Source organism: Neofelis nebulosa, chromosome 17, assembly GCF_028018385.1.
Source record: "Neofelis nebulosa isolate mNeoNeb1 chromosome 17, mNeoNeb1.pri, whole genome shotgun sequence".
NCBI lineage: Eukaryota > Metazoa > Chordata > Mammalia > Carnivora > Felidae > Neofelis > Neofelis nebulosa.
The window spans coordinates 54,662,594-54,688,895 of record NC_080798.1 but is presented as its reverse complement, the minus strand read 5'-3'; the positions used below and the strand labels follow the sequence as shown (position 1 = coordinate 54,688,895).

Sequence of the window (26,302 nt, the reverse complement as noted above, 5' to 3'; positions counted from 1 at the left end):
ATTCTGAGGCTAGAGGGTATGTTGTAATATTTCTCCTGTCTGTAATATTGCAAAGAACCCGGAAGATAATGAAAATGCCCCTTCAGGAAAGAGCCAGCAAAATAGATTGCCCAAAGTGTTGGTGATTAAAAGCTCAGCTACTCCCCCTTTGGGAGATGACCCCAAGCCTTCGCTCAGCTCCCGGTTTTCTGCAGTTCTCCCAGACTCAGAGAGCCGCACCACTGCCATCCCTGGGGCACAGTGGACACGCGGGAATCACAGCTCACACCCCTGGATCACACCCACCACATCCATACTGCCCCCAAGGCCTGTTAGCTTTGATCCTTGAACGGCCCGCTAACATGCTTTTTTCTCCCTGTTTCCATCCTGACCAATATGTTCTGGACGGTTGCAGTCATCTACTAACAAGTGTGCTCTTTCATATTTCCTCCCCTGCAATCGGTTCTCCGCACGGCAGGCAGAGTGATCTGCCGTGAATGCAAATCTGATCAAGGCACGCCTTCTACACACGCACGTGCACATGCACGTGTACACGTGTGCTCCTGCATTTCAGATGCATCTGTGATTTCCAGTTGCACTGATTAAGAATCAGAACGATTCATGCGGCCTGGTGAGGCCCCTGTGTTCCGATCTGCCCAACTCTGCGACCCTCCTCGCCTTGCGCCACACAGCCTCCTTCCCTCCTCCTGCACTCCAATCAGCCTGGCTTGCTTCATGTTCACACCTGCACCAGGGCCTTTGCGCATACCTGTGCCTCCTTCCCTTCCTCCTTGCCTAGTGGCCTTACACTTCGTTCAGGTCTCAGCTCAGCCACCACATCTGCAGGAGTGACCCCCCACCCCCACCCCTCCCCACCCAGCTCCCTGCCCAGGCTATATCCTTCTCTCACTATGCACCCCTCCCCTCTGGAACTCGTTACGGTTGTTAGTGAACGTGTATTTGTGTGGAAGGTTGTTAAATGTCCGGTTCCCCCATTACACTGCAAACTTCTTGAGGAGGTAAATACTGTGCTACTCATTCGATTCAGTAAACACTAACTAGGTTTTGTTTATATGCAGGATTCTGGACTAGGTGTTACAAGGGTTATACAGATGAGTAGAAGACTGTTTTAGCTTTTAAGGAATTATATTAGTTATCTGTCACTGCATAACAATTTGCCCTAAACTTAGCATCTTAAAACAACGAATATTATCTCACAGTTTCTGTGTGTCAGGAATCCTGGTGTGGCTTAGCTGGATGCCTCTGGCTCAGGGTCTGTCAAAGCCTGCAGTCAAGGTATGTTGTCTGGGGCTGCAGTCTCAGCTGAAGGCTCAGTGGAGGCGGATCCACTTGTAAGCTCACCCAAGCGCTGATGGCAGGTCTGAGGTCGTCACTGTCCAGAGACATCAGTTCCCTGTTATGTGGTTACTTCCTATGGGCTATGGATTTGCCTCTCCCTATGGCAACTCGTGACATGACACCTTGCTTCCCCAGATTAAGAGCTCCAAGAGGAGAGAGAGAAAAACAGGATAGCCAAGACAAGCTGTGCCCTTTCATATCCCAGTCTCCTCTTGAAAGGGACATCCCATCACTCTTGCTATATTTCATGGTTGGACGTGAGTCACTGGGTCTAGTCTCCCCTCAAGGGGAGGGGATGCCACAAGCATGTGACTACCATGGAGGGGATCCTTGAAGGCCATCTTCGGGGCCACCTATCGGGGATTTAAATCAAGCAGGAGGTAGGGTGAGGCCAAGATGCTCACATCCTACAAGGGGGCTTGTCACAAGTGTCTTAGGGGGGATTTAAGACACTTGGGGTGTCAGGAGAAGGAAAAGTTTGCATTTAGTCAGGGATATGTGGGAAAGCATTCATGAAGGTGGTCACAGCTGAGATGGGCCCTGGGTGACTGATTTTAGCAAGTAGAGATGAAGTAGAGAGGGGGACTCTGGTCTGCTCCCCCCTTTTGACCCACTTTTTTTTTAAGTTTATGCATTTATTTTGAGACAGAGAAAGCACATGGGAGGGGCAGAGACAGAGGGAAAGAGAAAATCCCAAGCAGGCTCCATGCTGTCAGTGCAGAGCCCAGCATGGGGCTCAAACCCACAGACCGCAAGGTCATGGTCTGAGCTGAAATCAAGAGTCAGATGCTTAACCGACTGAGCCACCCCAGTGCCCTTGACTCCCTTGTGATGAATTTGGTTATCTGCTCCCAAGGCATGGCAGATCCGAAGGTAGGGGTAGCAGTGGGGATTGTGCTTTCGCCAGCAGATACATCTGGAGCAGGTGGCAGCTAATGAGGGCAGTCCATCTCAAGAACGTATTTGGGGCTTCAAAATGCGTAGCAGTCTTGGACCGTTTGTTACAGATGCATTCCCTGGGAGCCTCTGACGGGACTGGTCTGTTACAGGCTAGCAAGGGACCATCGAGAGGCAGTTATGTGTGTGCAGAGTATCCTGTTTGGGAAGGCAAAGGAAGTAATCATTTTAGAATGTTTCACTTTAAGCAAACCGGTTGCGTTGTACAATTTGGGGTCCTTCAAGGAGGTAGAACCTCCAGCCATCTCTCCAAATTGGATTATCAACATGAGAAAGAAAAAGGAAAGCTATACTAACCAGACATAGCATTCTTGAAATTACAACATATAGTTTGTACTTTTCTCACATGAGTGAAGCACAGATCGACTTGGCGCTTAATTCGTAAAGGAGGTGGCCGTTTTGCTTGATTTTGTCTTTACTAATTGACTAGTAAATGTGGCCTCGGTGAGAGAGGCCACTCTCTGAGTCATGTGTAGCATGCCAGTTCACATCTTTACAGCAGGGTTTTCTTTTATTTGCCTCTCAGAGAAATAGAGTTCATGGATTGTTCAGAGCATGTCTATTTCTGGAGGCAGATGGTTTAAAGGACCCACAAGATAGTGGCCCATTCGCTTTTTTTGATGTTCAAAGGAAATCTGTGGCTTATACCCAGTTAGAATGGAAAATGACTCTCCCACCCTCACAGAGCACCAGCTGGGAGATTCTCTATTTAGATTGACATCCAGCCCTACTTTTGTCCGTGAAAATTCACCCATTTACTGAAATCATCCTACAGTATGGAGTAGTAGAAAGAGAAGGGGTCTGGGGGTGAGATTTTCACCATGGTTCTGCCTCTTGCTTCTGACCTCGGGTGACTTATGTCACTTCTCTGAGTTTTCCTCACTCTCCCTGCAAGATCAGCATCCCATTCCCTCCTCTATGGGATTATCGTTTGGAGTAAAATATGTGGAAATTACTCGATATAGTCCCTGGCACCTCCAGGGGCTTAATAAGTGGGTTCTTTAAAAAGTCTAATTAAAAAAAAAACTGGCTCTCACAATATTTTCCCATTGTACCCTATGATGATGCCTAATGAAAAATTAATAATGATCCTTTAAAAGCCTGTTCACTTATTGTCTCCCCAGTTGGACTCTCAGCTCCACCCAGGCAAGTGCATGCCTTGTTTTCTCTTACCATGCCTTTTCTGCACTGATTTTTCCCTCCTTCCCTAACTTCTGTTGGATTGAGTGATTGAGCTTTCTTTATTTTACCCCCCTCCTCATTCATTGTAATCCATGTACTTTTAAGAAGTTATCCTTAAGTTACAAACACATAGTGAAGCCTAAATGTGATCATTGCCTCTCCACCACTCCCAGACATAGAACCTTGGCATGTGGTTGTCATTCCTCTCTCATCAGACACAATATTATCACCTGGACTCCAGTTCTACCCTTGTGCAAACCCTCACCCTCAGTTGGTCAATATCAGTATGATGATTTTATAGTCATTCTTATATTGATTTATCAACACATTCACCATGTTTCTTTGCTGGCTGTTATTATTCCTTGCATGTCAGTCTTTTTTTTCTGAATATAGTTTTCTTCTTTCTGAAGTGCATCCTTTTTAAATTCTCCCAGTGAGGGTCTAAGAGTGGTAAACATTCTTTTGCTGAAAAATGCCTCATTTTTACCCTTGCTTTTGAATGATAGTTTAGCTGGATACAGAATTTGTGTTTGACGGTTGTTTTCCTTGGCACCTTGAAAATTTTATGAGTTCTGATGCCACAGCCCTCTTCCCACGTGCCACCTACGAGCCATGCAGAAGTCTTAGTTGAATTAAGGACAAGCAAGAGTATAATTAAACCTGGCCTTGTAGAGAAGGCTAACATACCTCACCTGGCTGCTCATAGGAATTTTTTTCCCCACACCTTTGGAAAGAGCCAAACGTGTAAATGCTGGAAGAAGATTTGCAGAGACTTACCAGGGATTACCCGGCTCCAAGCCAGGCTTCCCAGCCCGTGGCCAGTGACCTCACTGCCACCTTCTTAGCACTCTGTGCCAGCTTCGGGGATGCTTCAGGGGAGCTCTGGTTTTGGTGTTTCTTTGCTTAGTCTGGATGTGGCTTGTATTCCTGCACAGGAAGAGAACATGTACTTGGCTCTGCCCTCAGGGGTGAGGCCTCTGGCAGGATTGAGGTCTGAAGGCCCCTGGCTCATAGGTAGACACTTAACATCCCCACAAATCCATCTCTGCCCGCAGATTATGAAGGAGGTCCGGCGAGCGCTGTGCAACGCGGCCACGGACGACAGCAAACTGCTGCTTCTCAGTGCAGTGGGCAGCGTATTCTGCAGCGGCCTAGATTACTCCTACCTAATTGGCCGGTTGTCCAGTGACAGGAGAAAGGAGAGTACCCGGATTGCAGAAGCCATCAGGTGAGCTCTGCTCATGTTTGGACACTTTGGGACCTGCCTCCTTTTGCTAAATGTAGCACATAAAAATACAGGCTGCTCAGTAAAATTTGAATTTCAAACAACAAAGAATTTTTTTATCGTAAGTACATCCTATGCAATATTTGGGATATACTTATACTAAAAATTTTTTTTGTTGTTTATCCAAACTTGAGATTTTAATTGGGTATCCTGTATTTTCTGCCCAAATTAGGGGTGCTGTCTAGATTAGATCCCACCTTATTGTTTCCCTCAAAAAGAGATTTTATTTCCTTATATTAATTAAGCACAGCATCCGGTAATGCCCATGTGTGAATCTATACTACTCCTGCCCTTTGCCTGATGGTGAAATCTTGGATTTTCTGGGTGTCCCTGTGTCCTGGAGCTGATGTGGCTCTGCCCTGGGGAGAGGATGGAGGGCTACCCTGGGCAGCTGGGCATCTTCAGACCCAGTGGGGTGGGGAGTTCCTCTCCCTCTCTTGTTGCTTTTGGGATAAAAGTTGGGATCGTGGGGTTGACATCGGATCCCAACAATCAGTATCTCTTTTGGGAGCACTGAAAGGTCGTCATTTCCCCATTATTCATAGGCTGATCAAAAGCAAGTGAGTGTTCTTTCGAGCAAGGGCCGTCACTCATCCTCCACCCCGGGAAGGGCTCACGCTTGCTGCATCTTGTGCCGTGCTCAAACCAGAGTCACGGTGCAGTAATGCCTCCTGCTCTCTTGGAAAGGGGCACCCGTCTCTGTGGGGCCATGGAGGCCGAGGCCACATGTGAGGGATTTTCTGGGGCCTCTAATCTCACTGCGCCTGGCAGCGTCCTACAGAGGCTAATTTTCCTGAGCCCATAGCCAGGGGCTACAGTCTCCATGAGCTGATGTGCAGACACTGTCACTGGCGAAGTTCTGAGTCCTTTCTTCAGGGTGAAGCATCCGGTGAAGTCTGCTCCAAAACACCCGTGTGCTTCATGTTGCCGATTTCTTGCCCAAAGAGACGCCACAGAAAGGCCGAACACGTTATTAGAAAGGGCATCCTGGTTGCATGATGCTCCCAGGCATCGTGGGTGCAGACAGTCCTGGCCATGTCCACAGCGGTTTTTTCTCTGCTTGGACTCAGCTGTGCCTTTTAGCAGCTTCCTCGTCACATGGTGAGGGGAACAGTAGGGGCCCCAGTAAGCCTCCTTCATTTACGGGACCATCAGAGACGGGGCTCCCATCTCTGTGGCCTGAGGAAAGCCTTGGTGGTAGCTATCATGTGGTTCACGAATCTCAGTGGGTGCATTAGCTGGATTCCCAGAAGTCCCAAATTCGAGGAGAACTGGGAGAATGCATTTGCTCACCTCTCAAGAAATGCAGTCAGTAAGATTTAAGACATTTTCTGTCTCGTCAGGAAGGGGAGTTTCTCCTTGGCAGAGTGGAAGGGAGGTGACAGAGGGAGTCCCTCCCAGTGCTGGAAGGGAGTGGACGTTCCTAATTTCTGAGCCGGCAGAGACCCCGGGCGAGGGAGGGGAGGATGTCCCCTAGACCAGTGCTTCTCAGCCCCAACAGCACAGAGAATGGCAGGGAGCTTTTCTACGACCCAGTGGCTCGCCAGCAACCCCAGAAGATTCCACATCAGTGAAAGTGGGGTGCGGCCAGCGCAACTTTGGTTTTCAATTTCCCTCAGTGGTGCTCCTGTGCAGCCGGGGTGGAGAACCCCCACCCCACCCTAACCTAGGGGTTTCTGCACCACTGACTGAGAGCACTGGAAGTTCTAGAAACAACAAGATCCTTCTTTTTGTGTAACAGAAAAGGTTGTTAGAAGAGGGTGAGGGAGAAGGTGCTGGAAGGAACAAGGGTGGGTGAGGAGCTTCAAGGGCGTGGATGGGGTGCAGAGAGGACGGCCCTGTAGAGGAGAATGCCCATGGGGTCGGAAAGCGACTGTGTGCTGCTCTTTGTCACCGGATTCCTGAGGGAAGGCTCCAGCTCCAGCAACTTTGGAGTGCTCCCCCCGGCAGCCACACTCGAGAGTCTGGGACACGATGGAGCAGGGAAGCGTTTTCCAGAAAATGTTCTGGATTTCCCGAGAAGCATCATGAGTGAGGGGCACTGTGGTTAAGTTTAGGCCATGCCGCGAGTCCTGTCCCTGTGCCTGCAGATTTTCCAGGCATATTAACGTATTTGCAATCTGAGAAGTCTCTTGAGAAAGAACTTTTTTCAAAATCTAGCATGGCTGGAACAGATTTTGGCCCCAGAACCTTACAACCCACGGACAGTCCCTTGCAGTTTTCTGGGGCATGCGTGCTGTTGGCTGGGCCGACCTCCAGGATCCGGCATGCCGCGGGTCCTCAGCGCCCCCCAGCGCTGCTCCCGCCCCATCCTCATCGTGTCCTAGAGAAAACACGCGCACACGTGACCCAGGACGCCGTGTTCACTCTGCAGATGTTTGTTGAATGAACTAGCAGATGTGAGAAGGGCTCGGATGATTCATTCGGTGCAGGCCTCTGTCCAGGACCCAAACGAGGCTGTCCGCCCCATCCTGAAAGAGAGGGTGCCCTCACCTGAACTCCTCGCAGGTGATGCGATGGCCTGCTGGCAGGTTGCTGGGATTAAGAGTAAGCAGATAACCTGTGTGAAAAACTTGCACTGGCCTGGCACGCAGTTGGTACTTCCAACAGGTGTAAAGAATGATCTCCATCACTAGTTCTGTGAACGTCCAGCCATGAGTTCTAGCTAAGCCTGGTCTGACTGTGGAGTGGGCTTCGAGAGCACCCCTGTGGGGGCCCCGGGATGACCGTCACCATGTGTGTCTGGTGCGCGTAGGTCCCGTACCGGCTGACTTGGCTCTGAACATTGGCAGTGGGAGGGCTGCACCCCTCGGCTCTGGTTAAAGGGACTAGGTAACCGGGTCACGCAGGAAATGCCAGTTGCTCTGGGTGGAATGTGGACATCCCCGCATTCAGACTATGGCTTCAGAGCCTCCTCTGGGCCTGGAGGGCGGATCTCCGACCGCTGAGAGTGGAGCGAGAGCAGCGCCCGCCCTCCCTCCCCGGCAGGTGCACTGACTGTAATAATAGCAGCAGTGACCGAGGGCTCCTGCGTGCCAGGCAGGACACGTTTGTCCCTCTGGGGACAAACCGTTGGCTTTGCCATTTGACAAGGAGTAAAATGGGGTTCCAGAGAGTGAGTGACTTGCCCAACATCTCATGACTAGTTAGGGGCAGAGTAGAGACCTGACCCCAAAGTTCCTGCTGTTTCTGCCACATCACAGCAGCCCAGCACCCAGACAGGCAGAGGCCACAGGGCTCAGGCTCAGTGGAGGAAGTGGCAGGGGCCGGGGTCAGCATGACTGATGGACTTGAAGCCAAAGAAGACGGCATGTCATCCCCCCCTGCCCCCCCCCCCCACCCCCAACCCCCCCCTACACACAGTCCCACTGCCAGAGTCAGGATCAGATATCTGAGCAGCAGTGTCTGTAACGCAATATCCTGTTTGCTGTCTGGCTTCTGTGTCCACTGGGCCCTTGTGATAGAGATCTCCTCTGAGTGAGAGGAAGAGGATGGGGAGAGTGGTCTGTGCATTTGCATTTTCGTATCTAGGACAGGAGCCCACCGCGTGGCTTAGACAAGAACAGGATGGGGTGGGGGTGCAGGGGCAGAGCTGGGCACACTCGGTCCCCTTAGCCATCCTCGGGGTACTTAATGCTTCTGCACAGGGCTCAGGTTGGAGACCGCAGAGGGAAGGGTTCTGGGCTCCAGCGCAGTGTGCTTTCCGTACGGTCATGAGGGCGGAGGTGAATTCCCGAAGGGCTGCCCTGTGCATATTGGGGCAGACTGGACCTGCAAGAGGTCCACAGTGGGGAGGCGTCTTGATAGGGAAGAACTTCTTTACTCAAAGTGTTCCACAGCAGCTGGGGTCTGGTGCGTCCTCAGGATGCCCGGAAGGGAATCCTGCACTGAATGGAAGATTTGGCCCGACGACTTTCTGAACTCCTTCCCGGCTCCAAGATGCAAGGTCCTGAAATTGTGTATGAGGGGGTTTAGATGTGGAACGTTGGCCCCAAATCACTCAGACCCTGTGGTTCCAAGGACCCTGCCAAGAAGCCCCACGTACCGTGCAGCCTCCAAATTACATTTGGTAGAAATCACATGTTAAGGCCAGTGACTAAAGCCTTGAAGTTAGGAAGTCAGGCTGGGAAGGAGGCCACCAGAAAACCAGGAATCCGAGGGCCACGGTGCCAGAATGCAGCAGCATCCTTTTGGGGGTGAGCTGCAGTGGGGCCGGCAGTGGCTGAGAGGACTCCCCCCTCGACTCACACATCGCTGCTCAGGAGTCAGGAGATGGGACGCCTCCAGCCTGGATTAAGGGTGAGACTTACGTGGCAACGTATAGGTCGTGAGACAGTCTTCTCACAGTTGAATCCAACCCCAACCTATCACTGTGGTGCCCACATCTCTTGGTGAGGATTGGGGGGAAATGCTAATCCTTGAGAAAGGATAAATCAGCCAGCCATTTGTATTAGTGAAGTATTAGCTGCTGTAATGAATGAACCCCAAATGTATGTAATGGCTCAGTTGTGATAGAACTCTACTTCTTATATATGGGAACCTGAAACAGATGTTACTTATCAGCCCATGGCTGTCCTCCAAGTGTGACTCAAGAGCACAGACTCCTTCCATCTTGTGGCTCAGCACGTGCCTTCCAAGACTGCCATGCCTGTCAAGGTGAGAGGGCTTGCAGACCGCATGGCGGGAGGTCTCCGTGCACGGGCTGGAAGTGTGCGTATGGTTTCCATTCACATTCCATTGGCCAGAGTTTCGTTCCTTGGCCACAGCCATCTGCCAGGGAGGGGGAAATGTGCTCCAGCAGCAGACTCGGGAAGAGGAGGGAAGGGAAATCGGGTCTGGTGAACAGCTAGTGTGTCCCTGCCGCACGTCTTCCATCTTCAGTCTCCATCAGAGATTGCTCCTCTGTTCGTTCGGCAATCGTTTGCTGAGTGTGAACTCCGGTACGTATGGGCGCCAAGCCGTGCACAAGGCAGACCTGTGGGTTTCCGTAAGGAGCTGGAGAGGGAAGAGAATCCAAAAACAAGTAAGCAAGCAAGTAATGAGGATAATTGCAAATCGTGACACTGGTGTCTGCCAAGAACTCTCAGAAGGCCCGTGCAGCTCACGCATCATGAGCAGGCACGAGGGAGACGAGATGTGCCTGGAGCGGTGAGCAGAAGCAGACCAAGGTCATGGTCAGGAGTGTGGATTTTATTCTTTTGAGGTCTCGGTAGTTTCTCGTCTTCTACCTGGGAATAATGAAGGATGCAGGCTTTACTAGACATCTTGGATCTTTCCTCCACGTCCAGATGAATATTAACATTTTATAGATCTTATATAGCAGCTAGGGGAAGGGCGAAAGGCATTCTAGGGCAGAGGAAGTAGAGAGAGGTGTCTCTGCTTAATAGGTACAGATGCACGCAGGAACTTTGCTCACTGCAGAAGGGCAGGGTGATAAAATGTCTCCTGATCCCAGAGCCATGATCCCAGATGCCTCATGTCTCCATGCCCAGTGTCCTTCCCCACTTTTGGTCGAAGCCACCCTAACGTGTGGATCCTCATCAGCCCTTGATGAGTCTGGCATCCCTTTGGGTCATTCAGAGTAAGACAATCGTAGGACTGAAAGAAATGTTAAATATCATCAGTCCTCACCTGTGACCACCATCTGAAGCTTGAGTTTCTTTCTTTCTACACCCAAAGTGCTCATCCAGCCAAAGTTGGAATACCTCCAATATTGAGGATTCATACTTCCCAACACCAGCCTTTCCACCCTCGGCCAGGGCCGTCAGAACTTTCCTTCTCTCTTTGTGTTCACATATGCCTCCTTTGTGTTCTCTTTCTGGTTCTGAACCTTGACGTTCAGGTTGGCTTCCTTAGGATATTTACAGTTTGTCAATATCCAGGGAGTGAGTGCAGTACTGGGACAATGGGCATGACCTAGGACCATCTGGGCAAACTGGGAAAGGAGGTCACGCCCATGAATTTCTTTCTGAAAACCTGCCACCAACCACCAAGTGTGCCAGGCCTGTGACTGCAGCTCAGTGGCTCAGTGTCCAGGAGGATGAGACGCTTGCCTGGCACCCTCTTCCCTCTGATGACCGGAGGGTGCCAGGCAGCACTGGGGAAGCTTGTCGCAGCCTCGGTAGGTTCAAGGGTGTCAAATAGGTCTCGGCAAGCCTGGTCACCTGCTAAAGAGGGTCTTCTCTTTTCTCCCAGGGACTTTGTGAAGGCCTTTATCCAGTTTAAGAAGCCTATCGTGGTCGCCATCAACGGGCCTGCCCTGGGCCTCGGTGCCTCTATCCTGCCCCTCTGCGACATCGTGTGGGCCAGCGAGAAGGCCTGGTTTCAGACCCCGTATGCCACCATCCGCCTCACGCCCGCTGGCTGCTCCTCATACACCTTCCCTCAGATCCTGGGCGTCGCACTGGTAAGCCTCCTCGGTCCTTGGGCAAGATCCCTCTCTGGGATCCCGACAAGACCCCTTCTGTGTCCTGGGTTTAGGATATGGCCCTTCATATGAATAAGGACCTCGGGGGTGCCCCTCGTGGCGGAATCTGCTGACTGTCTCTGCTTCCTCTGCCTCCCCAGAGCAGCTGGGAGGAGGGCAGGCTGATCTTGGAGCCTTCCCATGCTGGTGCCAGACGGCACTGGCGGGTGTGGCCAAGGCGGAGAAGATGATGGCGATGTTTGCTTACCAAACATACACTTTGTTTACGTAACCGAGTTAACTCGATTCAGTTAGTTCACATAATAAGCACTCAACTAGTTAAAGCACGAAGTCGTCTGAGCGAACTGAACTAAGTTCAAGCACTTTGCATCTATTTTTTTCATTTATTCCTCACAACAGCCTGATAAGATCCCGTATCAGAATGGACTGTGTGCTCTAACAAACGATCCCACAATCCTAGGGTCCAAACAACAAAAACTTCTTCCTCACTCTTGCTGCAGTCCAGCCGTCCACACTGACTGGGGGCCCAGGCGTCTTCCATCTGGTAGATGTACCTCCGCTTTGGCCAGTGGACGTGAAGAGAGAGGCTGGGCATTTTCAGGGGCCTGGCTGCAAAGGGCATCTTCGTCCCCGCTCACTTTTCAGGGGCCAGGGTTCCGTGGCGTGGCCACACCTATCTGCAAGGGAGGCTGGGAAATGTAGTCTTGCTGCGTGTCCCACAAGCAGGAGGGGATTTTGGGTGATCACAAGGCGAGTTCCACCTGGAGAACCTGTGTTGCGGTTTCCATCACACAGATGGCAAGCTAAACTGGAGACGTTGAGGAACCTACTGAGTCCCGTGTCGACAGGCAGAGGGGTGTCTGAGTGAGTGGTGGCGTTCACGGCAGGCTGCGGACAGATTCTGCGCCAATAGCCAGAAGCAGGTGTGGTCAGGGGCCGGTAATAATAACTAACAGCTAACACTTGGAAAGCACTTCCCGTGGCCAGTGCTTGATGGCTGCTAACTCAGTCCATCCTCCTACAACCCTGTAAGGTAGGGCTGTTGTCATCCCCACTTGACAGATTGGAGGCTGAGGCTCGGGGAGGGTGAATTGTGCAGGGTCACACAGTGGGAGGGGCAGTCGTGGCATCTGAGCCACAAACTGTCTGGCTTCAGAGTCTGTGCTCTTAACCAGTGTGTTCCAAAGGAGGACCCGCCTCCGAGGAGTGAGTCTGAAATTGGGGGCAGGGGGGTGTGTGTGTGTGGTGTTTGTTTGACCAAGACCCTATTGTCTGAAATCAACTTGAGTCTCCTCCTAATGGCTTGTCCCTCCAAGAAGGACCTCCAGACCAGTTCTGGAAAGTCCCAGCACCCACATATGCAGGTGTAGGTGCTCTTTCTTGTCTGATACTGGAGAAAAAACTGGCCACATTCCATTGCAAGGGACACCTGTGACATCCTGTTAGTTGAGCGTGGTGGGCCTGTGGTCACCCCTGACATTGTCTGCTTGCTCTGCCTGTGACAGATGCTCCTGGAAACTCTTTCCTCCATTCTCTCCATTCCCGGCTTCTTCTTGACCCTCCGGTAATCTATCTGTTTGTCTCTCACAAAGCCTTTCGTGGCGGGGGGTGGGGGGGGGGGTCTTCTGGTTTGAGTTGGAGCCCTTTGGCAAGGAGCAAAAGGTTTGAATGACCCAGGCCTTCTGGTTCCTTCTCGTGTTTGGTCTCTGGCCTTGATGTTCACATCCCACAACTCGGAAAGGTTAACTCCCGTGTGACTTCCGAGGCCTTGTGGGCTCAGTGTGGCCACCACCTGCTGAGCAGACCAAGGTTTGTGCCTCTTCCATCCGTAGGATTCCGGATATTCTCGGTCTCCCCTCCCCCCCCCCCCCCCCCAGCCTCCCCTCCTCAGGCTGAGGTCCTTGGGTGAAACCCTCAGGCGCCAGCTACCTCCGGGAGTTAGTGGGGCCCCTAGTGAAGTGCTCTTGGTACTGAACTCCTGCACAGGGAAGCCCGATCATTTTGGCACTCCCTGCCATCCCTTTGATGCCTGCACTCTGCACAACGTGTCCACTGTATTGCCATCACACACCAGAACCACATGGGCACTTTGATGGCAGAGGACTGAGTGGGTTGTCCCAGCAGGATTCTCCAAGCTTGTGCTCACCATCACACGCGGGCTAGTTTACTGGTCACTTTCCACATGATGGTCTCACTCACTCTTTCTCAACACCTGCAAAGGTAGGTCCTGTTGCCCTCCGTTCTGCAGAGAAACTGAGGCAGTGAGGTGATAGCCTAGCAGGTGCTGCTCCTTCTTTGAGCCCACAAACCTCAACGAGCTCCCGGAAGGCACCAGGCCTTTCTGCCCTCCCTGCTTAGAAGTGCAAAGATGAGGGGCGCCTGGGTGGCGCAGTCGGTTAAGCGTCCGACTTCAGCCAGGTCATGATCTCGCGGTCTGTGAGTTCGAGCCCCGCGTCAGGCTCTGGGCTGATGGCTCGGAGCCTGGAGCCTGTTTCCGATTCTGTGTCTCCCTCTCTCTCTGCGCCCCCCCCCCATTCATGCTCTGTCTCTCTCTGTCCCAAAAATAAATAAAAAACGTTGAAAAAAAAATTAAAAAAAAAAAAAAAGAAGTGCAAAGATGAGTAACACGGGGGGCTCCGTCCCTGAAAATCCTGTCTGTGGGCGCTGATGCATGGCTGGCGTGGTGTTTCCCTGCTCTCTGTTGTCTCGTTGGATCCTCACAGGTGGTAGGTAATTGGTACCCACTTCAGAGATGAATAAACAGATTCAGAGAGGCAAAGAGATTTGCATAGGGTCACAGGGCAAAGCCAGAGGCGGAGCAGGGGTGTCTGATCTGCGGCCCATGCTTCCCTCTGCCCCGGTTCCGTTAACCTTGGCTTTCCTACCTGGGAAGGGAAGAGACTCGTAAGCGTCCACACTGCTATACTGTGGTGAGGTTCAGAGGTGGTTAGGGAAGGCCCCCAGAGGGGCACCCCCCGCGTGAGTCTGCAAGAATGGGCACCCCCGTTGTACGCCTTCAGTGTGGGCTCGTCACTCTCTGATGGTGGCACGAGAGATGAGGAGCAAGGACGAGATCAGTGGAGACCCCCAACAGCCCATGCCCACGGCACCAGCCCATCCACAGGGCAGGGCCAGCAGGGGGTCGGTAAGGCCATTCGGATTCAGGACCTTGGGGCCTGCTCGAGGCCGCTCACGGTCTCAGCAGTGGCAGAAAAATGAGGCAGGCGGGGAGCCCAGGAAGCAAACACTTTCCCTTTTGATCTCGGCCACTGTGCTCTGCCCGAACTCAGTGCCACTCCTGTTCCTCCCCGTCCTCTGTGGTTGCAAAAATGTGAACACTGTACAGCCTTATCTCTTTCTGTCTCTCTTTTATTTCAACCATTTCTGAAACTCCAAGAATGTTGCTGACTGAGACGTGTTCTTGCCGACCGTGTCCTGTTTGGCTCCTTCTATTGAGTTCCTCGCTTTGGTTTCCCCTTCCCGAGACAGAGGTGTTTCTAAATAAGTATAATGACATATATTTGTCTTCAGACCTCTAACCAGATGTATGCTGTAGGCTCGTTACCAGCTTGATAAATGTCTCTACCCCGGCATAGAAAGATGGTCCTCTGGGTCATCACGACCCATCAGTGACAACCGGAACAAAGGGAAAAACACACATGTAGATCCAGCAGCTGCGAGAACCTGGCATGTGAGCATCGATCCGAGAGCGGCTAAGCATGCAGGGGGCAGGCGGATGGATGGCCGGTCAGGGAAGGGATTGTGTGCTGCGTGCAGGAGGCGGGGATTTATCCTGAAGGAGATGGGGACCCCATCACCTGGCGGTAGCCCTTCCATCCTAGTTATCAGTGGGAGAGTCACTCGGGAAGTCGCAGTGGTGGGTGCACTGTGCTGTCAGTGCCTGGGACCCCCTCCATTAGGCTCCTCCCAGAACAGGTACGGCAGCTGTGAACTACAAAGCAAGAGGAAATTCTTTGAGGACTGGGGTTCAAAAGGAAACCACGGAAGGCGAGTGGGCAGGGGGAGGTGGGGCGGGGAGGGTGCTTTTGGCTCTTCACAACTGGGCACAGCCCTGGGCCACTGGGAGAGACGCACCTCTCTGCTTTAGTATTAGGGTATTATTTAGGACCTTTTTGGCTGCCAGTGATGGAAGCACCTTAACTGGTTTAAAGGGGCTTTAAAAGAACGCACTGGTTGTCATAACTTGCGTATCCAGAGGCGGAGCCTGACGCTGGGGTCCAGGAATCCCAGCCCAGTCAAGACTCTTGTCCTCCATCCTTCCTTTCTTGGTGGACCCACTTCTCCAAAGAGTGGGGACACGGCAGGGGGTGGCCCTGGGCTCTTTGACTTGAGCATCGACCAGGCAGGGAGAAAGATTCTTTCCCCTCACCTCCAGCTTAGGGCTTTATCGCATAGGGTAGATATGTGTTCAGCACCGAAATGGACGCCGCCCGAGGTGTAAGCCGACTGCTTGGGTCCGCCTCCAGACATGGGGAGGGGTGTCGGGCAGACGGACCCACAGTAGGTACGCGGCTTCTGTTGGGAATTTAAAGAAAGCTGTGGACCCTCTGATCAGAAGCATGTGCACAGACACAGATGTCTTCAAGCAGTTCCCAAAGCTTATCTGACCCTCCCAGCTGATGATGACCCTGCCTTCGGGAGCCGGGACAGTTGTGCGTGTCAAGCCCAGGCCTCGCTAGCAGAAGTGGGAGGCACTCTGGGCTCTCAGCCTTCCCTTTGCCTTTGCTTTTTTCAGGCCAATGAGATGCTCTTCTGTGGACGGAAGCTCACTGCCCAGGAGGCGTGCAGCAGGGGACTTGTGTCCCAGGTCTTCTGGCCAACCACGTTCAGCCAGGAGGTCATGTTGCGGGTCAAGGAGATGGCATCCTGCAGCGCAGTGGTGAGTTCCTGTGTCTTTGTGTGCTTGTCCTTGCAACAGACCCATTTTACAGATGCGGGTGATGAGTCTGGAAGGGACTGACTGACTTGCCAGAGGTCACGCAGGGTGTATGTGTAACAATGCCATAGATGCCTCTTCTCGGTGCCAGGAGCTTAAACCCGGAGAGAGAAAATCCGCATCCTTAGATATATTCCCCATAATTTCCAGTTTGAAAACTACACAGCAGAGATTTATATTCTGGGGTAGAGTACGTTGCCTTAAAAGAAAGTCCTAGACACGCACAAAAGCACAAAACATCTGTAGTTTTTAAAGAATATGAGAAACAAAGGCAAATAAGGACCAAGGGTTTTAAGCCATCCGGGAGATGAGAGAAACCAGCGTATCTGCCTTCGTATTTCACTTCTGCCCACTGAGCGCTTGGCACATTTAAACATCACCATTGGACTCTGAAGACACACCGAGAAACAGATAAATAAATAACACCTCTGCAGAGGCGCCCGATTTTAATTAAGTGTCGATTTTATCTCATAAAAGTCACTCTGAGCACAGTACGGAAATATCCACAGTACGGGTGGAGCGGAGGCTGTTCCTGGAGCCACAGGGCTGGTCTAGGAAATGAGAAAGGTGATTTGGGAGAAAAGGGCCCACGTGAGGGAGAGCCTCCTTGTGTCCTCCAGAGTCAGGGGGCTGCTGGGCTGGAGTTACGGGGTCAGACCCGTGAGCACCCCTTCCTTGTCTCCGTCTGCCCGTCGCCCCTCGCCCCCGGCTGCCATGCTGCTTCATGATATGCCTCATCGGCCTCGATCGGGCACCTACTGTGTGTAAGCTCTGCTCCCTGGAAGCCAGTGAGGATGACAGAGTGGCCCTGGGCCCGCATCGTTGGTGAACATTTAGTGTGGGCCACACCTTCCGCTGACCTCTTTCTGTGGATTCTCTTTTAATTTTCCTGATAACTGCGGTGACCAGCTCATCCCACTTTGCCGGGGACCCTTCCTGACTTGAGCACAGACAATCCCATGTCTCGGGAATTCCCGGGCAGAAAAAAGCCGATGACCTCTAGGATCAGCTACCCGGAGACGCGTGTAGAAATTCTCAGCGGAGGAAGTGGTGTGAGTGAGGTCACAGGAGTCCGAAAACTCCTGCGGGGTTTAGGCAGCGGCTCATAGCAGTCTATGCAGGTACACGGGGTGTTGGAGGGACACTGAAGCTGAAAAGGAAGGTAGGACAAAGGCCTCAAGGTCCCCCCCCCCCCCCCCGCCCCGCCCCAACCTCCGCAAGAAGTCTGGCCTTTGGGCAGTGGACGTACTCAGGGGAACAAGCTGTTGAAGAAATACTGCAAGGAAATGTCTCCTGTCGATAGTCCTGAAATCAGGAGCTTTGGGGTGAGCTGCCTGAGAAAGGAATCTGCCCTACGGCCTGGGAGACAGTGTTCTGCAAGGGAACACCTGTGAGGCAGGAGGCGGCCTCCAGCCCAGGCCGAGGAGGAAGACCCCAGCTCCCTGCCGGCCGGCTTGAGCAAGGGAGCTCCTGTCTCTATTTTTTTATTTGAAAGCTTTTTCTATTTGAAAGCACCTTGGGAGAGCATGAGGCGAAACCTTGACATCAGCACAGGGTGGTCGCGGCCGGTGCAAGGATGCCTGGGGCCTGACGGCCCCACGGCGGCTGTGCCCAAGCGAGGCAGCGGTCCGTCCGGGTCAGCCAGGTGACTGCAGGCCACGTCTGTCACGCAGCCCTGGGCACCTGGACTTCCTTTATCCGTCATGTGGTGACAAAAATACTACCTGTTCATGGAGTTATCGTGAGGAAGAAATGAGAGAAAGCAGGGAGAGTACTTCTCATGCAGCCTGTTGGTCAGTAGTGATTGTGGTGGCCTTGTTGTTATTACTCTGATCTGGTCGTTGTCGTTGTCGGGTCGTTGTCACTCATCACTCTGATGAGGATCATTACCATTATTACCACTCGTACCAACGTCACTGCTCTCGTTGCTGTCCTCGGACATCACTGTCCTAACACCCTGGCATCGTCACCACCATTCCCCTTCTCACCACCACATTACTAACATTAATTACCATTATTATTGTTACTGTAGTACGGTGGCATTATTACTATCTGTCATTGCTGTTCTCACCCTTCGCTGCAATTGCTGCAAATTGTTATTGATTATTGCCGCGATCGCCACTGATATTGGGCCGATGGATACTTTGACAGCTGTCCGTGTCCGTTCGTTATCTTACTCTGTGGTTCCAGCCATCCTTAAGCCAGGTGTCATTGTTGCTGTTTCACAGGTGACAGAGAAGCACGGGGAGGTGAAGTCGGGTGTCTCCCAATCTTTTTCATGCTGCCTGTACAGAATGATACTGAGTTTGTGTCAGACCCTCGGGGAAAGGACAAAGCTCTTGCGGTCGGGGGTAACACGGGTCCCCCTCCCCCCCACGGCCATCCCAGGGGCCGAGGGCTCAACATCTTGGCATGCCTGGAATCCATCCCTGGCATCGCTGGGGTCACAGGCCTGGGAAGTTCCGGACTACAGGAGGCAGTCTCTTCTGGCTTTGGGCATCGGAAGGTTAGCTGGTGCTTCATAGGCCAAGTATGTTCTCCTGGAGCAGAGTTCCCGGGGCCGGCTAACGAGGCTCATGCGTTTCCCTTCAGGTGTTGGAGGAGTCGAAATGCCTCGTTCGGAGCTTCCTGAAATCTGTGCTCGAAGACGTGAACGAGAAAGAATGCCTCATGCTCAAGCAGCTCTGGAGTTCTTCCAAGGGCCTGGATTCCCTGTTCAGCTACCTGCAGGACAAAATTTACGAAGTCTGAGGAGCCCCCGGCCACTCGCCCCCACGCTCGAGGGCACCTGACTTCCAGCTTTGCGCCGTGCCTCGGAGATCGGAGCACAGAGTGTGCTGGCTGAGGGGTCTGTCAGGGTGTCTCTCTCGTGTCCATTTCCTCCTGTCCTTTGGTTGTTCTGCATTGGTTTGATTTTGTATAACAGATGGGAAACTCAGCATACTTGGCCTCCCCCAGGCCCTCCCCCCACCCGTCCTTCCACTGGCTAGAGAGCTATCGAGGGCTATATCTTCCCAGGCCTCTGCCAGTCGGTCCCCACTCGCCGAAATGCACCACCCTGGTCCAGGAAGCGGAAGACCGGTCTGCCCCTTCCTTCTGACTCAGGCTGCGTCTACACAGTGCCTCTGCTTTGGAGACTTGGCTGTATGGCTCTCTCCGGTTAAGTGCAGATCCGGTGACAGGGGACGGTCCATCTTAGGGAATTTCCAGACCGATGAGCGAAAACAGTTGTGTAGAGCCAGCCTCACTGTTCTCTCTGATGCAAATCTGTGTGACTTTTAGGGCTTGGTCTTAAAACCCAGTTGAGTGATTTGCAAACCTAGATGTTGTACGTTTAGGAATGTTTTGTTAAATATATATTTTTAAAACAATGTAAGTGGAAATTCTGATAATTTATGTGTATTATATGTAAAGCTAGTTTTACAAAAACATGAACTACTAGGAAAAATTGTTTTTCTTTAATCAACCTTATTTAATTTATTTATTTTTGTTTATGTATTATGATATCTGTTGTGGACACAGATATTATTTTCATACTGCCCTGGACCAAATCCCATACGAGGTTCATGCCGTTTGGTGCATTCTAGCAATGAACCACGCAGAATTAAAATTCAGAGAGATGTAAGTGAAAGGATCCCTGTGGGTAGAAGGAATAGCTTTGCAGATCCTCGTCATGTAAAATGGTTCTCAGCTGTAATAATTGCATACTTGTTGTTGGGAGAAATTATGGGAGAGTTTTTTTCTTCACTCTGCTGCCTTGAAGGAGATAAAGGGGCCTCCAGCCTGAATGGTACTGAGACAGACCCAGTCCCTAATTTGTGACGTCAGGAAGAGCTGATCGGCCCTGCCTCGGGATTGCATGTTGTCTAGAGGGAGTCTTTTCTCTTTGGGGCAAACGATGGAGCTTAGACTTCAGAGTCCATTTCTTCCGTGTGGACAGCAGTGTCTGGTTCTGGCCATCCAGGGAGGTGGGGAGCAGCTCCCACTCTGCTGAGCTGTTGGTGGGTCTGAATCATTTACTTACATCCGGGAGAAATAACCAGGGATGAGGTCTCCTGTCCCAGGGTCCCTGGGCTGCATGGGGACCCCAGCATCTGAATTTAGACCATCGGCCCAAAGTCCATGGATCAGCTACAGAGAAGTGGTTAAGACCTTGAGTTTGGAGCGGGATAGGAGGGTGTTCTGCGCGAGACTTAAACCTTCTGTGGGTCAGTTAGATTCTCAGAATGGTGGGATTTTTCCATGTCCGTGACGACCCCTGGGTATTCTCAGAGGCTCCCCGGCTTGCCTCATCTTTTCTTTCCCTCTGTGATCACCCGCCTGTCTCCGCCCTCGTTGGACACAGTGAGTGGAACCGTGAGTGTCAGGCACCGTGGAGGAAGGGGAGGCAGGTTGAAAACAGGGAGGGCCTGCTACAGTTTCCTGTCTCCTTCTGGCCCTTTCTCTTTTAAAGGTGAGCAGATACAATGGGAGGGGATTCACGGCCCCGAGCTTTGTGTTTTAAGAACACGTTGAGCATCTACACTATGGCTAGAGACGTGGTCTTGTAGATGGTGCGTGTGGAGTTCATCTGGACGCGATCCTTACAATGGCCATGGTTCCCTCTATAGACAGCCTCTCTCCTTTTGAGTTGCCCATGACCTCAGGAGGGTCAGGGAAGAGGAAGCCTCTTGCCTTCCCCTCCCTTCTTCTCCTGTCTCTGCTTGGTCCCCGTGGGATCCTGCAGGAACCACAGACCTAGGCCATAAGGGATTACTGTAGGGAAACAGCCGCTTTTGCCCAGATGCCTGCTGTCCCATCTCCACTCGGGTCTGTCTCTTCCTCTGGGAAACCAAATGTATGCTTTCCCCAAGCCCCTGGACAGACATCGTTCCCATGTGTTGTGCGGATAATCTCTTCACCACTGCTAAATCCTCTGAAGAAAGAGCCCCGTGCTTTCTGTGTACTTTCTGGGGGCAGATGGGTTTCTGTCTATAGAAGCAATGTCTGGATTCTTGTTAGGGTTGGCAGAGGATGTTTGGAAGTTCCTTTGGATCAATGTCCACCTCTCTTCTCTGCTGAAAGAACATGAAATCCTGTAGCTTTGGACATATCACAGATCCAAACTTCTGAACATTTGAAAGATCTCTGATGATAAGGAAAGAATATGAAACCGTTACTCAGGTAGATTTCCTGGCCGTCAGTTTGTCGGTTCTGGGTACCACAGGAGGTGTCTTAAAAGACGGTCTGTGTTTTGGTTGTTTCTATACAGTCTATTCGAGGAGGATGTTCTACCAATTGGGCAGAAGTAGGTTAAATCTGTTTGCTGTGGGGTAGACCGCATGGCTGAATTCTCCGCTTTCTGGATGGTTGTTTTGATACTGTCGAAGTAACTTTTAGCAATTTGACCTGGCATGGAAAATGCCAGAGCTGTGGATGTGTCAGGGTTTATCCTAACAGCTTTCTCGAGATGGTGGGGGCGGGGGGGGGGGGCTCGGGCTCTCACTTCTTATCTTCGGTCACAGAGCCCTCTCTCCACCCGTAGCACCCTTTCTCCCCTCTCTGAACCCTGTTGTACCTCCACACCACCCTGTCTGTCCCTTTCCAGAGCCAGGGCAGGTCTCTGAGGAATTGTGCCTGGTCTTGGCAGACCTAACCCAGAATGACCTTTGGGGTTGGAAGAACAGATACGGGTGGGAAGTTAGTTGAGAGTACTTCTTCAGTCAAGGAACCTTCTAGGCAACCCACTCTTTGCCATCCTGTCAGCCATGCGTTAGAACTCCCCTCCCTTCTCTGCTCCAACCCCTGGTGGTCAGCACCCAGCGTCTTGTGGTGGAACTGCCAGACTTAGTTCCGGTTCCAAGAGGACTTTGTGCAGAACTTTGCCAAGTTGGTCAGAGCTCCCCACCATTCAGAAACCACACTCTAGTGCCCTTGTGCCCAACATTCCCCTTCCTGCGTTCAAATACTGTCTGTGGGCAAAAACTGTCAAGAACTACCCTCTAAGAATGAAATTGGGTAGCTTTGAGAAGGCAGCAGAGAATTGATTTAAAATGTTATTCTTGTTCCCTGTATACTAAACTAGGAAGTGTTCTCTCTGAAGCATGACAATAGGTTTTTTTTCCGTATGAAGTTCGGTATGAGGATGGGAAAGTAGTCATCAAAATGGACCCTGATCAGTACAACTGTAGCTCCAAATATCCACGTTTAAAAATAGCCTTGACTGAAAGCTGAATGGCGTTTCCCATTAATTGTTGGTTTAGAAAATTTTGTAAACTTTTTTTAATTTGAAATTGAGTCACATTCATGCAGTTTTCCAATCTAGTTTCTGCGGAAAACAATTTTTTAAGAGAAACAAAGAGAAACGTCTTCAAATCTTCCTAAGTGAATATTTAAAATGCAGAATCGCTTCTCTTCTGTGTTTCTGGATTCAGACACTTAGATCTGTTGTACATATTAGTTTAGACACTCTCACTAATATACACAGTATTTAAGACTCTAAATGAGATTTCTTAAGTATTTTATTTTATTCTCTGTAAATGGTTTTGTATAATCTTTAAAAATCTACACTTTGCCTTTGTAGATATTTAAGGGAAACCATTTGGGGGTTGTCTTGCATGTATATTTTTGTTGTAGATAAGTGTTGCTCAGTTATTTCTGCAAATTTTGGTTGAAATGCTTACAGACTTTAATACAGTATCTATTTTCAGAATATAAACTTTTATATTTCTGTGATAAGTTAGGATATGCGTTTTAGGCAATCTTTTCCATTAATATCACTTGTTCTTTCAAAAAATAGCATACTGGTTTGTTGCCAATGGTTTCATTCCGTTTTCTCATTAGAATCTACTGCTCTCGTGTTGTCAGAGAGCAGGTTTAATCTTCTTTTTCTCAAAGTAGTTGAGTTTGAAGCATCATTTGAAAATGTATTGAATTTGTGGATAAGCCTTACCATTAGGATCAGTAAATTTGCCAACCTTTGCAACTACATATGTAGTTTAGGACCTCCCCATAAAGTCTCACTGTGTGGCAGTTGATGGAGTCTGTGAACAGAGCCTTAAGCTTGTTGCAAAAAAAATAAAAATAAAAATAAGGGTAATACGGGTTGTTTCTTCCAAGCAACGTAAGCCATGTTGATGGACTCAGTGCAGTCTGTAAGTCATGGCTAATCCGAAGAGTTTGGTTGAGCTGATGGCAGCAGGGGCCAGATAGGCACCTTGGTGATTTATCTTTCACCATACGAATGGACCGAGGACAGGTTTTCCGGAGCCACCTTCGTACTATTCACGTGGTTTAGACATGGTCACAGGGAGGGCTTGCTGGTCTATCATTTGTTCTGAACAAATGGCATTTCCTGCTCTTGACCTTGGCGGTTGACCCTGGGTCCCTTGTGGTTGACCTGGAACCATCCAGCCTGGCTGAGGTCAGCACTCCTTGAGAGGTGTTAACAAAGTTTACATGTGAGTCTTACTGTGTAGACAATCTGAAGTCAATTTCAGTTACGTAATCAGCATTCCCATGTGCCCTGAGTGTCTTATCGATGAACTGTGCGTGTTAAGCCATACTAAACCTGAGTTTAGCAGGGCAAAGGCAAACTAGATGAAGAACATCACATCAGCTGAGTCCTTTCACCAGGGGCCGTTTTAATGGAGTCGAAGTCGCGGAGCTCATCGGTGGTGCATCCGCTGTGTCCGAGACCTAAGTCCGTCTGGAATTTGGACTTAAATTTTTGCAAAAACTTACGATTCCTTTCAGTTGGCTGCACTTCCGTAGCTACCAACTGATTCTCCTTACGAAGGCTTTACAGGTGACTCGAGACCAGAGCTGTTGTATGGCTGAAGTCAAGTTATTGTGTTCAGCTCTAGTGAGCGTTCACACAGTCTACCATCAGGGTGGAGATTTGCTTCCAGTGTTTGCAGTGTGTGAGGCAGTCAGAAGAACTGACGTCTGATCTTAAGCCTCAGCTCTGGTGTCTCCCTGGGTTAACCATGCCTCATTGGCCCAGCACCTGGCCTGACGCTGGAGCTCATTCAGGGGGCTCCGGGAAGTTTGGAGGGTGTAGAACGTTCCATCTGGTATTAAATTTGTCCCTGTGCCATGAGTCCCAGCTGGAAGTCATTTTGCTGATGTCCACATTGACAGGATTGTGAAAATATTGCCTTTCATAAAACCAAGGACCAAAGAATTCCATTATTCCAACAAAACCCGAGTTTCATAGACTGTGGGCACATCCAGACAGAGGTGTGCATGCTTTATGGCACAGAGAAGCTGCTCGCTTCCGCCAGCCTGGCTGGCCGTGCAGAGGGATTTATCACCTTGAGAAGGCTCTGGAAGATGAGTTTCTCAGATTGAAACTTGCTATCTCAGGTGGGTGTTTCTGCTGTGCAGTCCCAGCCTTTATCCATATCATGGAAGGTGGAGCTCTGGCATTCTTCCAGATGACCTGACCAGTGTAGACTGTTCCATCTGAATGGGAACCTCCAGTGTGAGTTTTAAAAAATGTGTCTACACTGTGCAACATCCCACAGTTGCTAAATTTCCACCTCCTTTTGTTCTTCATTGACCCATTCCAATGTCCTGTTTGGCATGAGAAGAATTTCCCTCAATTCTCACACCAAGGGATGCCCCATTTCTCATTCATGATGAAATCACCGATCCATTAACTGGTTGAGAAATGATCGACACTGACGAAGGGACATTCTAGTGGTAAGGCTTATTACCAAACTTCTGATAATGAAGCAGGCTACCAAAAACTTATCCAGCCCACCCTAAGAGTGTTTGGATTTGATCATGGGTGTAGCACACACACCAAAATCCAAGGAGACCTTTGCAAATTAGGCTACTTGTTTTATTTTGCCAGGTTGTCATGGGAGAGTCTTTAACTAGTTCTGAATATTTGTAAGTATGAGTACTTCATAGAATTATAAAGCAGGTACAGCTGACCCTTTCTCACTGCGTTGTAAATATTTCCCGAGACTGGGTGCAGTCCTGAGGGATAATAATCTTCTGACTTATCAAATGCTGACTGTCTAGAGCAAATTGTACACTCTCTTTGTGAATGGTCCTGTAACGTGTATGAACACATTTCTGGGTGCCTTAGAAGTTGTATTTTTCATGTGTGCTAATATGCAGTATTTATACATTGTGAGAAGCTGCTTTGAATAAAAAGGTTGAAACTTCGTCAGCATTTGCTTGTGTGCATGAAACTCACAAACCTGTGGTTTCTGAACAGGGAAGTTTCTGGGCTCCCAGAGGGTTGAAACCCCTGATACTTCGAGGTTGTGTCTGGGTTCCCGGCTTGAGGCTTCAATGATCCAGGCTGGTAGCTACTGGGCAGCAATAGCTTGACACTAGAGGACTGTAGAATGGGGGTGGGGGAGGGATTATCTTTCATGGGGGGTTGATAGGAGCATTCATCCCTTCCCTGGTATGCGTGGAAGGTTACTTGCACAGGGCTGCCTCCTCACCAAAGATGACCCCCATAGAGCTTGATCTTGCACAACCCTAGCCGCCATATGTGGCTGGCGACAATTTTTGTCACCGTGGAATTATGTAAAATCCTTCCATGCGCGTGATCTTGTTCTTCGATCATCACCACGTGGCTCTTATGAGATGCACGCTGCGGGGGGGGGGGGGGGGGTGCCAGGCCTCCAAGGCCTGGCCCCGGCAACATCCCAGGGGCTGTGGGAGCGGAAGAAGGAGTTTTTCCAGGGATCTTGGCCAACAGGGGATCCTGGGAAAGGGATTCGCCCAAGGTCAAGGTCTAACCGCCCGTCTGTCCAGCAGCAGTGTTGAGCCTCCTGCTCTGTCTCGGGTGCCACATTGGTGTCGGAAGGCAGGGATTACTCAGTCCCTGTCACACAGGAGCTTGGGGTCTAGGAACGATGGAAAAATGGGTCATCTTGCCACGATCCTCAAACTCTCCACGATGCAGTAATGGAGAGGACGCCTTCCCGTCCAATTGTGAGTGCCCTCAGAGTGGAGAAGATGGTGTACCACCGATCGCTCTTTTTCCCTCGGGCCATCTGTCGGTCCACATGGGCCAGCCAGCCTTGGCTGGAGCCTAGGATCTTCCCTCAGCTGGCCATCCTGCCCTTTTTCTTTCCGTTGTTTTTGGTGTCCTCATCATTGTCTTTGTTGTTGCTCTATGTGCCTCTTTGCCCTTTCTGCAAGGTCC

At 50.7% G+C, this 26,302-nt stretch overlaps 1 protein-coding gene across 2 annotated transcripts in view; it reads left to right on the top strand.

The window, feature by feature from the left end:
- CDYL2 (chromodomain Y like 2) overlaps window positions 1-25,305 on the top strand; it is a 170,151-nt gene extending 144,846 nt beyond the window's left edge. For both annotated transcript variants that reach the window (XM_058709493.1, XM_058709494.1), the window contains exons 4-7: window positions 4,533-4,705; window positions 10,958-11,168; window positions 15,946-16,089; window positions 18,739-25,305. In XM_058709493.1, the coding sequence (XP_058565476.1) occupies window positions 4,533-4,705; window positions 10,958-11,168; window positions 15,946-16,089; window positions 18,739-18,897 (687 nt within the window). In that variant the 3' untranslated portion in view covers window positions 18,898-25,305. The remainder of the gene's footprint in view (window positions 1-4,532; window positions 4,706-10,957; window positions 11,169-15,945; window positions 16,090-18,738) is intronic.
- The last annotated feature ends 997 nt before the right edge of the window (window positions 25,306-26,302 follow it).